The 15,014-nt window shown below is 30.8% G+C and overlaps 1 protein-coding gene across 1 annotated transcript in view; it reads right to left on the reverse strand.

Moving 5' to 3' along the window:
• The window catches only part of LOC131852754 (integrin beta-1-like), a 44,078-nt gene that overhangs the window by 4,721 nt on the left and 24,343 nt on the right, over positions 1–15,014 (reverse strand). Inside the window, exon 6 of the mRNA XM_059203483.1 lies at positions 13,585–13,801. Coding sequence (XP_059059466.1) covers positions 13,590–13,801 — 212 coding nt within the window. The 3' untranslated portion in view covers positions 13,585–13,589. The remainder of the gene's footprint in view (positions 1–13,584; positions 13,802–15,014) is intronic.

Raw genomic sequence — 15,014 nt, forward strand, 5'->3', positions numbered from 1 at the left:
CTCTGCATAGCTTGGGATTTTCCTGGGTACTTATTATTATTATTATTATTCGTACTTAACGATATCAGCTATAGATACCTATTCAAATTACTATACTGTTTTGTGATTTCGTAAAGTTGCACGCTGCACTATAGTAAATTAATTGGCACACCTCGTTATGGTTGCCTTACCTGCCATGGCAGTTTCGTCTGTGAGTACATCTAGCCTGTTTAATTATAGGTGCAGTTCTATAACGAGCGGACTGACTTGTATCTTAGCATATTAATTCGTTTTTGATGCAGCTTTATGTAATATAGGATAGGTAGGATAAAATCTTCATTAGTAAATCAGTGTTTATTTGCTTGTACTACAATACGAATGTTATTATTATCTATTATAAATATTATTAATACAGTTTGTAAGATTGTTATACAATCACACTTAAAATATTAAAAAATGTAATATTTATAATGATAGTATATGCTATATTAAATTTTCCTCCATAAATTCTTGAGGGCAATTACCAATAGATTATGTGCTTAATATTTTTTATTATTTTGGTGTTTAAAATCCGTTAATTCCTCCTTATGACAAGATAATACGAGTATATATTTAAAATAAGAACATGTAAGTATTCGACTAAAAATATATGAACATTCTTGTTTGGTTCACTTATTAAGACAAATATTTGTCAAGTAATCTCTTACGAGTTTATTATTATACTTATTATAATTTATAGAATTCATTATACTTAAACTATGCAAAGTAATTACGTTATGCGTGCCTATTATAATATAATTCAGTCCCGTGGTAGCAGTTAGCATTTGTAATAGATTGCATTTATCAAATTAACTTGGCGTCGGTATGTGCAGACGCCATTATTCTTAATGATGTAGTAACAGGCTTTTGATGACTGTCTCCAACCATGAATAAAGACACCTTAGAACATAACTAAAAGATCGAATACGGGAACGATTGAATAGAAAATGAGTAACTAAGTGAGTATTTGATGTTATAATTTTATTGACTATGAACATTTTCTCATAACGAAAAGCAATAAAACTATAATGATGATGTAGGAAAAAAATGTAATGTATGTAATGGGCACCTACCCATTACATTGTGAGTAATATATAGTTAGTGCAGGACACAGACAGACAAACGTGTCCTTTGTTTGTGTACAAGACATCCTGCATCTGGATGACCCACTCCTGACCTCTTATCGTAAGCTCGTCTTAGTATCGAGTGGGCCACTGGACGCATGAATGTCTGAGTTAGGTCTTGTCTCGTCCGCCTTTGTTGAACGGTAACACCAATATGGTTGATATTCCTGGAACGTGGGTCCTTTATTTACACTTAACCTTCGAAGTAACTTTTGTAATATAATAATACTTTAAGCGTAAGTTTGTACTTTTTAATATTGTATACAATATTTATGACATGATTCTAAATTTAATAGTTTCATACGTTTATACGAAGGTATTGCATCTAATATTATTAATATTGTAATATTATGCAATGTATATACATACTACTTATACTGATTTTACCTACTGTAGGTACGTAATGAATGTCTTATCATTTACAAATTGTTTTCGTAATTAGTTTCCTATAATATCCACTAAACACTAATTAAGGCTAATGCTACGAGTATAACATTGAATACATCCATTGATATTATTATTTATTTAGTTAAAATAATATTTACACGACTACATGTCTTTGTTAATATTATAATATTCTACATTCCGTTTAGTCACCGCAAACAATATATACATATTTTGTCATAATAATGTAAACAACAATTTCAAGATGCTTTATCATAAGCGGGGATGGTGGGGGACGGTTACCAGGAGGACTAAGTATTCCCACTTAAAATAGGTAATGCATTTGTAAGCTAGCTGAACTAATTCCCAGTGAATAGGCCACGATGAAATTGATTCACCTGATTAAAATCTCAACTTATTTTCTACCGGTGTGCTAGCATATACCGTTAACAGAGGTGGAAGTATAATTTCATCATCGCCAACAAAAAACATGTTCTTTATGAGTGATATACTTAGTTTTCATTAAAAGTACTTAAAATAATAGGTATGGTATATGAATGACTAAGTTCTTAAAAAACAAAATGGCGTTCAAAAACCCCGCTGTCGATGTAGGTACGCTACCCAACCGCAAATGTCAACAGACAAATTCTAATTATTAAAACGAAATGCATTGTTCGATTTTCCGAAGCTGACCCATTTATAGAGTAGTTACCTATACCAAACGAAATAAACAAAATACAGGAAATATTGTTTTAGTTTAAGTACAGTAAATTACAGGAATTTAGTAAATAAATAACGTGGTCATACATTTTCATTTGTTCATGACTGTCCCATTTTCTGAATATCTGTTCAGTTGTCCTCAGTCAGATAAAAAATGTCCCGCATTTGCGAACAGACAATCTCTAATGTTTTATACGTTAAAAAAAAACTCTACGAACCTATTTTTAGGGAGAGTGAGAGGATTTTAAGTAACGAAGACTGGAAGACCCATTGTTATCAATGTAACATACTAGGTACATGCACATTCTCGTCGTCGTTAATGCCAATGCCCAATGGCCGTGGCTTCTGGAAGCTTAACTTCATCCTCATTAAATCATCTTCCACTGGCGATCTGCTAGCGTATACTGGTAGAGCCGGCTACTGCCTTGCATATTCATCGATTAAAAGAATACTGTACATTAATGTCATTTGTTAAATATGACAATACTGAAAGCCAACTTTGTTTATGAAGATTGACATCAACAAATGAAGTGACAATCTCTATGCCTATTTGAAAAGTTGTAGCAGGTTTTTTAATGTTTTCACGCCGTAACGGCTTGACTAATCTTCATATAAATCGATACTTTTGATCTATAACACGGGTGAAGTTGGGCGTGAGATAGTGTATTATAATTTACTCTATAAAATCAACTTCATTTGGGATGACCGCGGCCATTGACTTAGTAACAGATATAACGACAGATGGTAAACCGGTCGCCAGTATTTTTTAACTACTGGTCTGGATCATAATTGTTAATTTGATATAGGTACATATATGAAATTAGTTGTTCCTTGTAGCTTCACTTGCGCGATTTGTTCTTAATGATTAATCTAATGACATAAAAATATTACTAAGAATAACGCATACAGTAGTAATTAAATACAGCATATTTATAGTAATAAAGTAATATCACCAAGAGCTCTAAGAATACTTTAATCTTAGAATTGCGTACCCTAATGATACTTTCTCAATTTAGCAGAGTGAACTCACGATAGTCATCGGGAACTACGTACAACTAATAGTTGACATTAATGAACAATAATAATAAGGAAATATGTAATAAGGAATACAAATATAATATAAGTAATAAGTCTTAGGGAAAATAATTATGATCAAGCTAATAGAATGTAATATTATGAGTATGTTTACTGTGCTAATAGTAACAGAAAATTACATACATTCTATAAACCAATATATACGTTTTCTTTTATGTTTAATTAAGTGGTGAAAAACGACCAGAAAGCCATCATATACTCTATACATAAAAAAATTATGTTAAGTTATTGCTTATTTACGTCAAAGAGTTTTTAATAGAGTAGGTATATTACATTGTTTAGAAGTATTATTAGTTAATCAAGATTCGTAGAAATTTGAGGCAATTATAACCCATTGTTCTCGTAACACGTTTATAGTACAAATAAGTTTATTTTTAAAAATATAGGACATCAATTACCATAATTAATATATTTTTGGGTTTAAATACCTAATAAAAACCTATTTAAATATATGCATGAAGGATTAGTTTCATTTATTTGTTTTACAGTTGGTTGATTTAGATTTTTTGCAAGTTTTCCCCCTTCATTTTTATTGTATCGGGTGATTAATTTACGTCATATCTTAGAGTAAAACAATGTTCTTTTGAATTTAAAGAAGTGGCCCGAGCTATGATTGGGATCAATTACAGTTATATGCTATGACCGGACATGTATCTGAGATTTTGTTATCTATTTAATTTTATGACTAACACTTTAATATTATTTAAGGACTGACGCCACTTTTCTAGTGAGATTCAATTTATGGTCGGAAATGAACAAAATATTTACCAACTCGTAGTTGTGCCCGCGTCTTCTTGCGCATCGTCTCCAGAATAGCGCGTATTGTTTAATTTAATTTGTTTGTAAACCGATGGGATTGAAACCAATATGAAATATTATGGGAAGCTTGTATGTACACCAGTGATAAGTGCATTAAAAAAGTTTAAGCTGTTTCTGAAATTAGCGTGCAGGCCACGCACCGAAAAAATATAAATATACATATATCGGTATATATATGCTGACGGGGCAGCAATTGCGGATAATACGATGAACATGAGGAATTTATCACCATGGTTTTCTGTGGAAACGGGTGCCTGTCGAGGCCAGCCTGACATGGTACATTGCTGGCAATGGGGTTATCAGTCCACTTACGGTAACATAAGTAGTATTTAATATACACACACGATTCTTTATAATTTTAATATATGTATGAGACAATGAAATGAATAATTGCTAATGTGAGAGATACAAACGTGAACATATTTGTAGATTAGACATTAATTTACAAATATGTTCACATGTGTATTCATGGTCATACGAGTATGTGTATATGTGTAGAATATAAAACAATTCCCTAGTAAATGAAAAAGTAAACCTTATAGCACTCTAAAGCTGAACGCTATCGATTTGTAGACAGAGACTGGTGTCTAGACAGTATCCAGAGTGTATTTACGTTCCCATCCCAGACACGTAAAATGTAAATTAGGTAATACACAATATGGGAGCACGCTGACACCTTCATGAGTTTGACCTCGACATCCCAATTAGTTAGAAGTATCAAGCAATCATTGACATTATCCGCAGTGTATTCGGAATATATACATAGGTTAGTTCATAATTTTATTATTTAACAATATAGCTGACCCCGCAAATGTTGGATTGCCACATAAATTAAAATCGCTATTAATAAATAGGCCTTGATGTTAAATGTTAAAAATTTAGGGTTGTATATATATGTTAGGGGACGTTTCCCAGACTTATTGAATACTCATATCAATTTTCATTATCAGATTTAGCAGAATTTAGCTTTTTGAGGAACCCTTTTGTTTGAGGATAGATGCCTATCTGTATGGATAGTTGCCCCACTATGAAAATGCTAAGAAGAATAGATGCCCTTTATACTGTGTAAACGAAAAGCGTAACCAAAGATGAGATCGTCCTACTCCTCAAACAGCAATTGATTTCAAGAGACATGGGTAGAATAAAGAACTTTGCATTTTTTAAAATATTTTTCTGCTTATCACTTTAAATACCTAATTTTATAACAAAAATAATAATAATAAAATTTTAAAGCATTTGTTCAACAAAGATATAGTTTCTTAATTGCTATTATGAAATATTAAAGTTACATATTATTTAAATTAAAATATACCGGATTTCGTTTAATAAAACTAAATTACGGTATAGATGCCCCTAAGGGCACCTAAACCTCCAAAATTCGGGGCAACTATCCTTTGTGATAGGGACAGATGTCCAAGTATTTTTTAAATAAAGTAAAATGAAAAGAGCTTTCATTTACCATCTATATGCACACTTAATGAGCCAATATATTGACCTAATAGAAAATATAACAGAATTTAATATTATTTATAAAGTTACACATCGGCAAATACTAACCTTTAAATCTTTTACGTGTTTCTGAAGTTCGCGGCGAAGATGATTACATGCCCATGCGAAATATATCATCATTGAACAAAAGTCCGTGGATAGTTAAGATGGGGGGTGACTTCGCCTCCTACATATACTATTAACTCTTAGTCACGAGTTTCGAAAGTATGGTTTTTTGAAAATGAGGCACCTATCCGGGTTTTACTCAATGTTAATATGTATGATTCTCTTATAGCATTGTTATAAAAATAAACATACGAGTTTATTGATTCCTATTGTTTTTGTATTTATGTTGTATATAACATAATGATAGAATTTCCTATTTTAATTTAATAGATACCTACATGAAAAAACATTAGGCAATGTGTATGTTTCAAAGTGGTTTGGAGATTAGCCATGTTGAGTTATTTGATAATTATCCTTTTGGCTTTATTATGAGTAATAGTTACTTAAAACATGAATTATAAAAATTGGTCTGAACTGATGAAGACATCGTTTAACATACACACAAGAAAATACAGTAAGAATCCAGGATGCCCTCCTTTTCGAAGTTAATTGCAAATAACAGCCTAGAAACACAAATAACATGTTCGATTAGAGACACAATCAATCATAATAGCAATATTTGTTGTGAAACAATCCAGCATCATTTAGTTCTAAGTTTCGAGGTGCAAATTCAACACTTTCTGTTTTATTAGAATACCAATTACTAGATAATTATTGCATTCTGTAAATAGGAATTTGTTTTTCACAATACTGTATGCTTGTAGTCTTGTAACTGACCAGCGGATGGGGTAAAGCTGTTAACGTAAACGCATACTTACGTAGGTGAGTAAATAATATATTTAGTATAAGTATATGATAATTGAGTATGATCAAAAATATAATTATCGACTCAAAACGACTAATGAATAAACAAAATAAAACAATAAATAACGTTCATATGCTATCATTAACCAAATGCTATATCATTATTAAATTTATACAAAAATTGCATTCAATACAAATAGTGTACGTAGTGTGTATGTACTTTATACACAACAGTGTGACAACCGGTCTCAAAAATATTATCGAACAGAAAAGCTCTAACGATGCATTATAATGTCAGAAAGGTTGGTTTAAAGGTTCATTAGAAAGATATATTTATCTTGATGTGAGATATTAAAACGGAATCTCATAGTACATTGAAATAAAGTTTTATAACCGACTAAAGACTTTGTAAAAATGTTCAGCTGTATCTTTGCTAGAATGCTGAATTCCTAAAGGAAAAAGGAAAAATATGAATGCAGGGCAGCGTAATTACTCAGTACAGGACATATGACGTCTTAGTACTCGAGAACGCTAACGCATGCTGTTCGGATATGCGTCAAAGTGTATTCTGTGACGTTCATAGTGCTGATCATGTGTTGATGGTTGTATTATTTGCCAATTTGTAGGCAATTATATAGTTATTATGCATCGACTAATCAAACATAAATAAGTATTTTGAATGGCTTCACAGAGCGCGAAATCATCAGGCGTGTCGACGTAATTATACTAAAAAGTATGTTTGCAAAAGTGACTACCCAACTTTAGTAATAAATACTAATATATTAAAGAGTATATTTACTGAAAAATAGTGATGGATAAAGCAAATAATAGTTTGGCTACTAATTTAGTTTTTTATGAATAATTTATGTTTATTACAAAAGTTTGCTTATTTCTTAGTACATCGACTAATTTAGTTAATTGTTTTCAGTGCAGAATGGCTATATTAATAGTAAGTTTTAGACGTGCATGTAAGAATCTTTATTAATAAAGAGAACAAAAGAGTTGTTGTTGAACGACTCTTTCGCTTTATCAGTCCCTATCATTATCGGAGCATCCATTGGCCTACCATATTGGTAGAAGACGCTGTACATATATAAATATTATTTAGTTACTGATGTTTATGTGTTAATGAATACTATTTGGCCATGGTCTATAGGTGACTTACAAATTACATTAGTAGTGGCAAGTTAGCTAGTATCCTCCTACGTGATTACTACGGCTCTGTTATATGTTCATACATACATAAAATGCATTTCTTTTCTATAAACGAGTTTACGGACTCGTCTGTCTTGTTTTCACAACCTCCTACGCACGGCGTTTCTTGGTTCTTTTTTACACACCGGTTTGTTTTCTTTTATTATATCGATAGACTTTATAATAATAAATATTGGGATTGATGAATGTCAGCGTGGTTTTAATAAATAAAAAAATTTTTGTAAGTATGTTACAATATAAAAATAAAATTAGATTCTACGCTACATCGACACATTCAAGTATTTTTAAGGAAGTTATAAAACTATGACGCATATAGAACGTTACAGAAAACGTTATAGAAAAAAATATTCAACCCGCGGCAGTCAATCAACGATGATGATTCACAACGTACCTACATCCAAGTTTTCTCATTGTTCGAGATTGTATAGCAAATGAATCAGAAACGGGTTTGTGATTTGTACTCTGGAAAATAGAGGGACACTGCGTAGATTTTTTTGCAAAAATATTTGTTACCTTTGTTGCTAAATAATTCCACTATTTGAGATGTTCTCTTATCTAGGGGTCGGAGATTATAATAATATGATTGTAGTAGGTATAATATTTTAGTCCTTCGTGATTAACAACAACAACAATAAGGCATAACGCAATACAGAATAACAACTTAGTAAACAACGTTGCAAGAGTCATAAAAATTAAGTCATAATTAATAAAATATAATAACGGCAATAATAATTTGTAATACAACATCGACATATACCATAAACAAATAATTATATCACAGTAGGAATCCTTATATAAAAAATTAGGGACATTTTATCAAGTAATGCACTTTTGTATGTGTGTATGTATTACGACTTCGACTCTAGTAATGTTATTGATACACATATCTTTTTTGTTTTACACTTTCAGATAGAATTACTATAGGTAATATTAAGTTTTTAGAAAATCAATTATCCGAGATAGTTTTGGATAAAGGACTTGCGATACAGGTTCGCCTAATGAGGGGTCAAAAATATACAACTGTATTGTACTATAAAGTATTTTTGTTAATTAATAACTTTAGAAATAAATATCCTAGTAAATTAATAATCTTGTATATAAAATTCTCGTGTCACAATGCAAGTTACCATACTCCTCCGAAACAGCTTGACCGATTTTTATGAAATTTTATACCTATACATACTCAGTAGGTTTGAGAATCGGTTACTATCTATTTTTCAGGGTTGTCCACCCCTGACATTTGGTTTTTATTATTTCGACAATTTATATTTTTATTTTTTTATAATATGGCATTCAAAATATATACAACCCTAAATTTTCACTCTTCTACCACCAAGGTAACCACTATATTTTAATATTGATTTTAATTTCTATAGCAAAGCAACGTTTTGGCTAGTAATAATATATAATTGTTTACTATATTAGATACGCGAGTCAGTGTTCAACTAAGAAGTATGTAAAAATTGTAATTGGTATTTATTTTTCTTGCGCCATAAAAGGGCATCGTTTATTTTAATTCTCAACAAGTTACGCTAGTCGCCCAGACTGGCGCCACATGCTTTTGTTCTCCAAGTACATGTTTATATCGAAACATACGTACGTACAGAGACGTAAAGATATAATAATGCAGGTTAAATGTAGTAAAGAAAATTATTTCGTAATTATTATATGGTAAACACCAATTTAGCTGAAATTGGTTAATTTGCTATGGTATGTTTAAAAAAATCTGAGATGTTTAAATAACATTCCATACATGAACATAGAAGGTATAAAAGGAGAATAGAATTTACAAACTTAATTTAACAACACGAGAGACTTGGCATATAATACAAAATGCATGCAATTGCATAGCAATATAAATGCATCGTATGCAATGTGTCCACAGATAATACAGACCTCTTTATCACCTCTATTTGTTGCCAATTTATAATATCGTTAGTTATGGCAGTGAAGTAGTTCTTAGTAGGGTACGCAAGAGCGGGCTATCATAATAATAAAATATAAAGTAAAGGTCTAAAAGATCTCTCAGGATCAATAAATAATATTAAAAAGTTGATATTATTTTATTTAAATACCTATATTTTAATTACATCCTTATCTGTCTGTAGTATGCACATAGAAAAAACACGGTACTTTTAAAATCTAAAAACCAAATATTTCGCAGAAAACTGGACCTCACATTTATATTTATTAAAAAATGTTGTGCTAAGTAAGTTATACTTAGCACAACATTTTTTGTGGTCGTGATATAAAAAATGCTGCTGGTAGTAAAGCGGATCCTTAACAACCTTAATAAAGTATAGGCGTGAGATATAAAGGTGTTATCTTCATTTTTATTCCCATTCGAATTGAATTATGGCCTTTCTCGACAGGACAATTTACCGCGTTATTGGAAATCATAATTCTTTAACGTTTTATTTTATATTATAAGTGGATAGATATATCTATGAAGGTTGGTATTCTTATACCTATATATATTTTTACTAATTTAAATTTTATAATTGTGAAAGTGTGTTATTTGGTAACTCCGTAACTCTTTGAACTAACATTAAATTTAATCAAATCTTCAGACAAGGACTTGATATAATGACTTTAATGGAACGGATATCTTTCTCCAAGGAACGTAACGATATAAAAAACAATTCTGTATTTTTTAAACACAGATTAGACAACTGATAGACACAGACTAGAAAACTTACTTAAGTGTAAAATAAACTTATAACACAGACAAATTGATCCATCACAAATCCAATTGTTTGTATTGTGCGGGCATTGAACCCTAGACTATTGCAAGGTGAGGCAGTGTATAAAACCGCTGCATTTACCAAGGTCGTCAAAATATAATGAACCTAAATATATCAGTTTATGTATTACATATAGTCCAGTTCAATAAAGATATTTTGATTGCTATAAATTTGACAATATTGCCATTGTTAGTTATAAATTCTTACCTAGCACTAACAATATAATTCATAATAACTTTATAAATTGGAAAGTGGAGCTGTCCGTCTGTCTGGCTGCTTTTGGCTAAATGGCTGAACAGATCTTAATGAAACTTAATATGAAAATAGTATATAAATATCTAAAAAAGGTAGAGAAATTTGCGGGTAACTACCACTACAATATATAAAATGGTAATAACATTATTGTCCTTAGGGCACGTATTTATAGTAACTCAATTGTTTTTGTTATAAGAAGTTCCAATTGCTGCTTATCAGAAATAAAACAGTGTGACAAAGGACAAAGGTTTGTACCTAATTGATTTATAATATAGGTGCAATGAGTTACTACCGCAGAGTATTTAACTAGTTTGTTGTGAGTATTAGGTATCGGTAGATTTATTTAATTTTAATGTTGTACCTAATGGATTTTTTAAAATCACTTCTTATTCCAATTAATTAACACTTTAAATACTATATATATATCAGTGATGGATATTTCGATTTGAAATTGAAATATTAATTTTGTAATGTCTATCACTTGTCTAATACTCGTTCATTACAATACAATTATAAAAATTGCTTCATACATAATAAAGTATTAAAGCAATTTTATGAATTAATTTATAATATTATCAAGAGTAATATGTATTAATAAAGACTAAGCATAATATTGATTAAATTTATAAATGTGGAAGTATGGCTGTGGTTACCATTTCACGACAAAATGAATCTTAAAGAAATAGGTAGTAAAAAAATATAATCATCCGACTGAGAACATACTGATTGAAATTGGTTGGACCAATTATGTGACATACTTAACATTTATCAATTGTTACGTGAGAGAATTACAAACACGTATTTTGCAGTATTATGATAACTAGAAAGAACTGCGTATGAGGAATAATTGCAATGGAAACTAATGTTGTACTTTATTAATAAGTGTTAATGCCCAGGTACTATTTAACTTATACCTTATATGTTTAGATATATGAATGGAGAAATCACTTAGAAAATTGAAAAAGCCTGGACTAAGTGTATCGAGATTAAAAGAGAGAAAAATTATCTTTCTTTTTTTAAAATTCACTAGCTTATTATTTATAACTGCCCTCGTATGTCTTGCGAATTGCGTAGCCATGTGTTATATTTAAAGTCATTAGTTTATGAAAAATATATGTGAAATAATAAAAGTGAAAACATATTTTGAATAACATGAACATTACCTACTTTCGACTACTGCTCGATTAGTATACCTGTAGTACTATTGTAACTAACCAACTTTCATAATATTAGATCTTATACCCAAGTGTGATCATATCTGATACTATAACTTTCATTAAACATAAATTTCAATTGTGCTCAGATTCAGACCGGTATTTTTTTTATCTTTTACTTGATTAAACAATAGCCTTATAGGTTTATAAGATTTATCTCAATACCGAGATAACTGTTAAAAGTGAACGGTCCGACATTCGGCTGTGAACTGACCACCGTTAAATGACACAAGGCTAAATTATGCTTACAATGCTGCTTACTCTGGATTTATCATTAAATTTATAACATTAGCCTATTTCTGTAACAAAGAGAGTGGCGAAATCAACAAAATCTAAGTGTATTAGATAAAAAGATAACAAAATAGTTGAATTGCTATACTATTTACCCCTTGTCTGGATAATCTCCCCAAAAATATTTGTACATAATAGTACTTAGATAATTAATTATATTCTCTGAAACCGTTAAGGAAAGAACTGGAGACTCAAACATGTTATTATTTGAGTCTCCAATACAAATATAAAGCTACATGGTTTTAGGTATATGAGATAAAAAATATTGTTTTATTGAAATTGGAATGGAAAACAAACTGACGGTGCACCGGATGGTGTGGTTACTGTCGCATATACACATCAACGTTATCATGTAATGCCCGTGATACAGCTCATGCCTTACCATTCCTGGTGGTTAAATGTGAATATAAAATCTTCATGATTTTATATAAATATTTTAGTGGTAATTTATTAAAATTTCGAATCATATGTTTCGAAATTTGAAATTTAAAAATTAATCAATTATATAATATAAGTATGATACCATAATATGCATGTATAAAATTACTTATTACAAATATTAGTGAACAAGAAAGTGGTATTAGTTTTTTGGGTTCGTCATTCACCGGGGAACTAAGATGTCATGTCTGAACGGTGAGATCAGTCGTAACATAACTTACATAACCTAAGTCCTTTCTCATGTTTCAATTTCAATTTAAATCGGTTGTTTTTTTAATATATAAAACAAGCTGCTTGGCTTGCTGAAATACCTAAGTCTGAGTGAATTAGTGTAAATCAAATAAAATGCAGTAATTTAATTAGTGAAGGTTGATACAATATTTATTACGATGTATTTGATTTTTATTAAATATAATATTATGAATAACAATACCTACTGCACAATACTGGTACATTGTGCGTCAATGTGTACCTAAACTGAGTAACGCGATTAAATCAACCACACAAACAACACAGGGAAAAGTTATTTAAAGGCCGAGTTATATAGTTAAGAATTTGGAATTAGCGTTATGAAACGGATTGACTTTTTATAAAATTAGTCGGTAACAACTATTATCTTATCTGTGGTAAGTTGATCAAGCCACAACCCCATATATAGCTGATGTGAGAGTGATGAGAGGTGTTTATATATATATTAATTTCTACTCTAATAGTAGTAGTAGTACAGTATATAATATTATGTTATCTGTGCCTAAAGGAAAACGATTCTTATAGTATATTTTCATAGATATTGCATCTAGAGTTGTGTAATTGCAAACGTAAAAGTTTTCTCTTCTATTTTACATTATAAAAAAGGAAAAAAATATATTATATAGTAAGAAGACAAGTATTAAGATAAAAAATACTTACGAAAACTACACCTTCTGTCTCCACAACGGATTGTTATACGAAGTAGTGGGCGACTTGTATGTGGGGTTCTCTTCCACTCTGGTTTTGGGCCCGTCCAGCTCTTGGTACTGGGCGCTGGTAGGTGGCATCGGTGCTGCCCGATTTCTCATAATCATATATGCCGCGCCCGCTGCCGCACAAACCAGCGCCACACCGACCAACACGAGAGGCAGTGTTACTGGGGAATTAAAGGAAAATTGTAACTTCCATGTCCATATTTATTGTCTCGTCATCATTTATCATTTCAGCCCGGAAGACGTTCACTGATAAACAAATCCAACGCCTTCCAGCGATCTTGACCAGGTCGTCGATCCACGGAGAATAATATTATGATAATAGGGTGAAAAGATAGAAATATAATACGCTGGGACAATTGACACAGCGCCATCCAGTCCCAACAGATATAGCGGGGCTATCAGTATGATTTGGCGGGCTTATAGTATGCAGTAATTGCATACTTTGGCTTGGATTTGATGAGTTATCAGATTAATGAGTATTTTATAATCCAAGTACAGGTATAATAATAATAACCCTGTACACTGGGCCTTCTAGCCCAGGCTAAGCAACGCTTGTGTTAAGGTTACTAGACTACTGATTAAATATATAGGTATATTTTTTTGTAAATACATACATAATATATAATAAGCATCTAGATCAACAAAAACAACCATACTCCAGAATACAAATCTTAGTACAGTGCGAGGAATCGAACCGCTAGACACTATTTGTAAAATAATACTCACTATATTTATCTGACAACTGACAAAAATTGAAATAAAATTTATTCAGATTTTAAATTCACTATAAATAGCTAAATTTTTTAAATTTTATTAAAATTATTGAAAAACTATGTTTATATTATGTATCACAACATCATAATTATAGTTTCAAATAAGCGTACCACAGTGTGGCATGTGCATTGGGTAAATTACTGCTAATGAGACTTTAAACCAGATCCAAAACTATTCAACAAATATCGATAAAAATCCATCCTCATTTAATAGAAATATAAATAATCTTTATTCAATTAAACTCAATACAAGCACTTTTAAATAGTCATATATATTTATACTTCAAAAAGTGTCAGTGAGTTTCATACAGCAATTTAAGACTTCTGGTATGGGAATGAGTCTGAGGTTAATATTCCTTCATTATAAAATAATCGCGTTCTTGGTAAGACCACTTACTAACCATGCAATTATTCTATAATTGCACATGATCATCATGTGCTTCTTCTTTATCCCATTTATTTGGTGTCGGCGTAATATGTTTTTCTTCCATTCATCCCTGTTCACAGTGATTTCGTTATTTACTCCCTTTCTTACCATATTATCATTCACACATCAATTACATATAACATTAAAGAATATCAAACAGATTATTACCACAAT

The sequence above is a fragment of the Achroia grisella genome, unplaced genomic scaffold, assembly GCF_030625045.1.
Source record: "Achroia grisella isolate CSIRO2021 unplaced genomic scaffold, CSIRO_AGI_Agris_v1 utg856, whole genome shotgun sequence".
NCBI lineage: Eukaryota > Metazoa > Arthropoda > Insecta > Lepidoptera > Pyralidae > Achroia > Achroia grisella.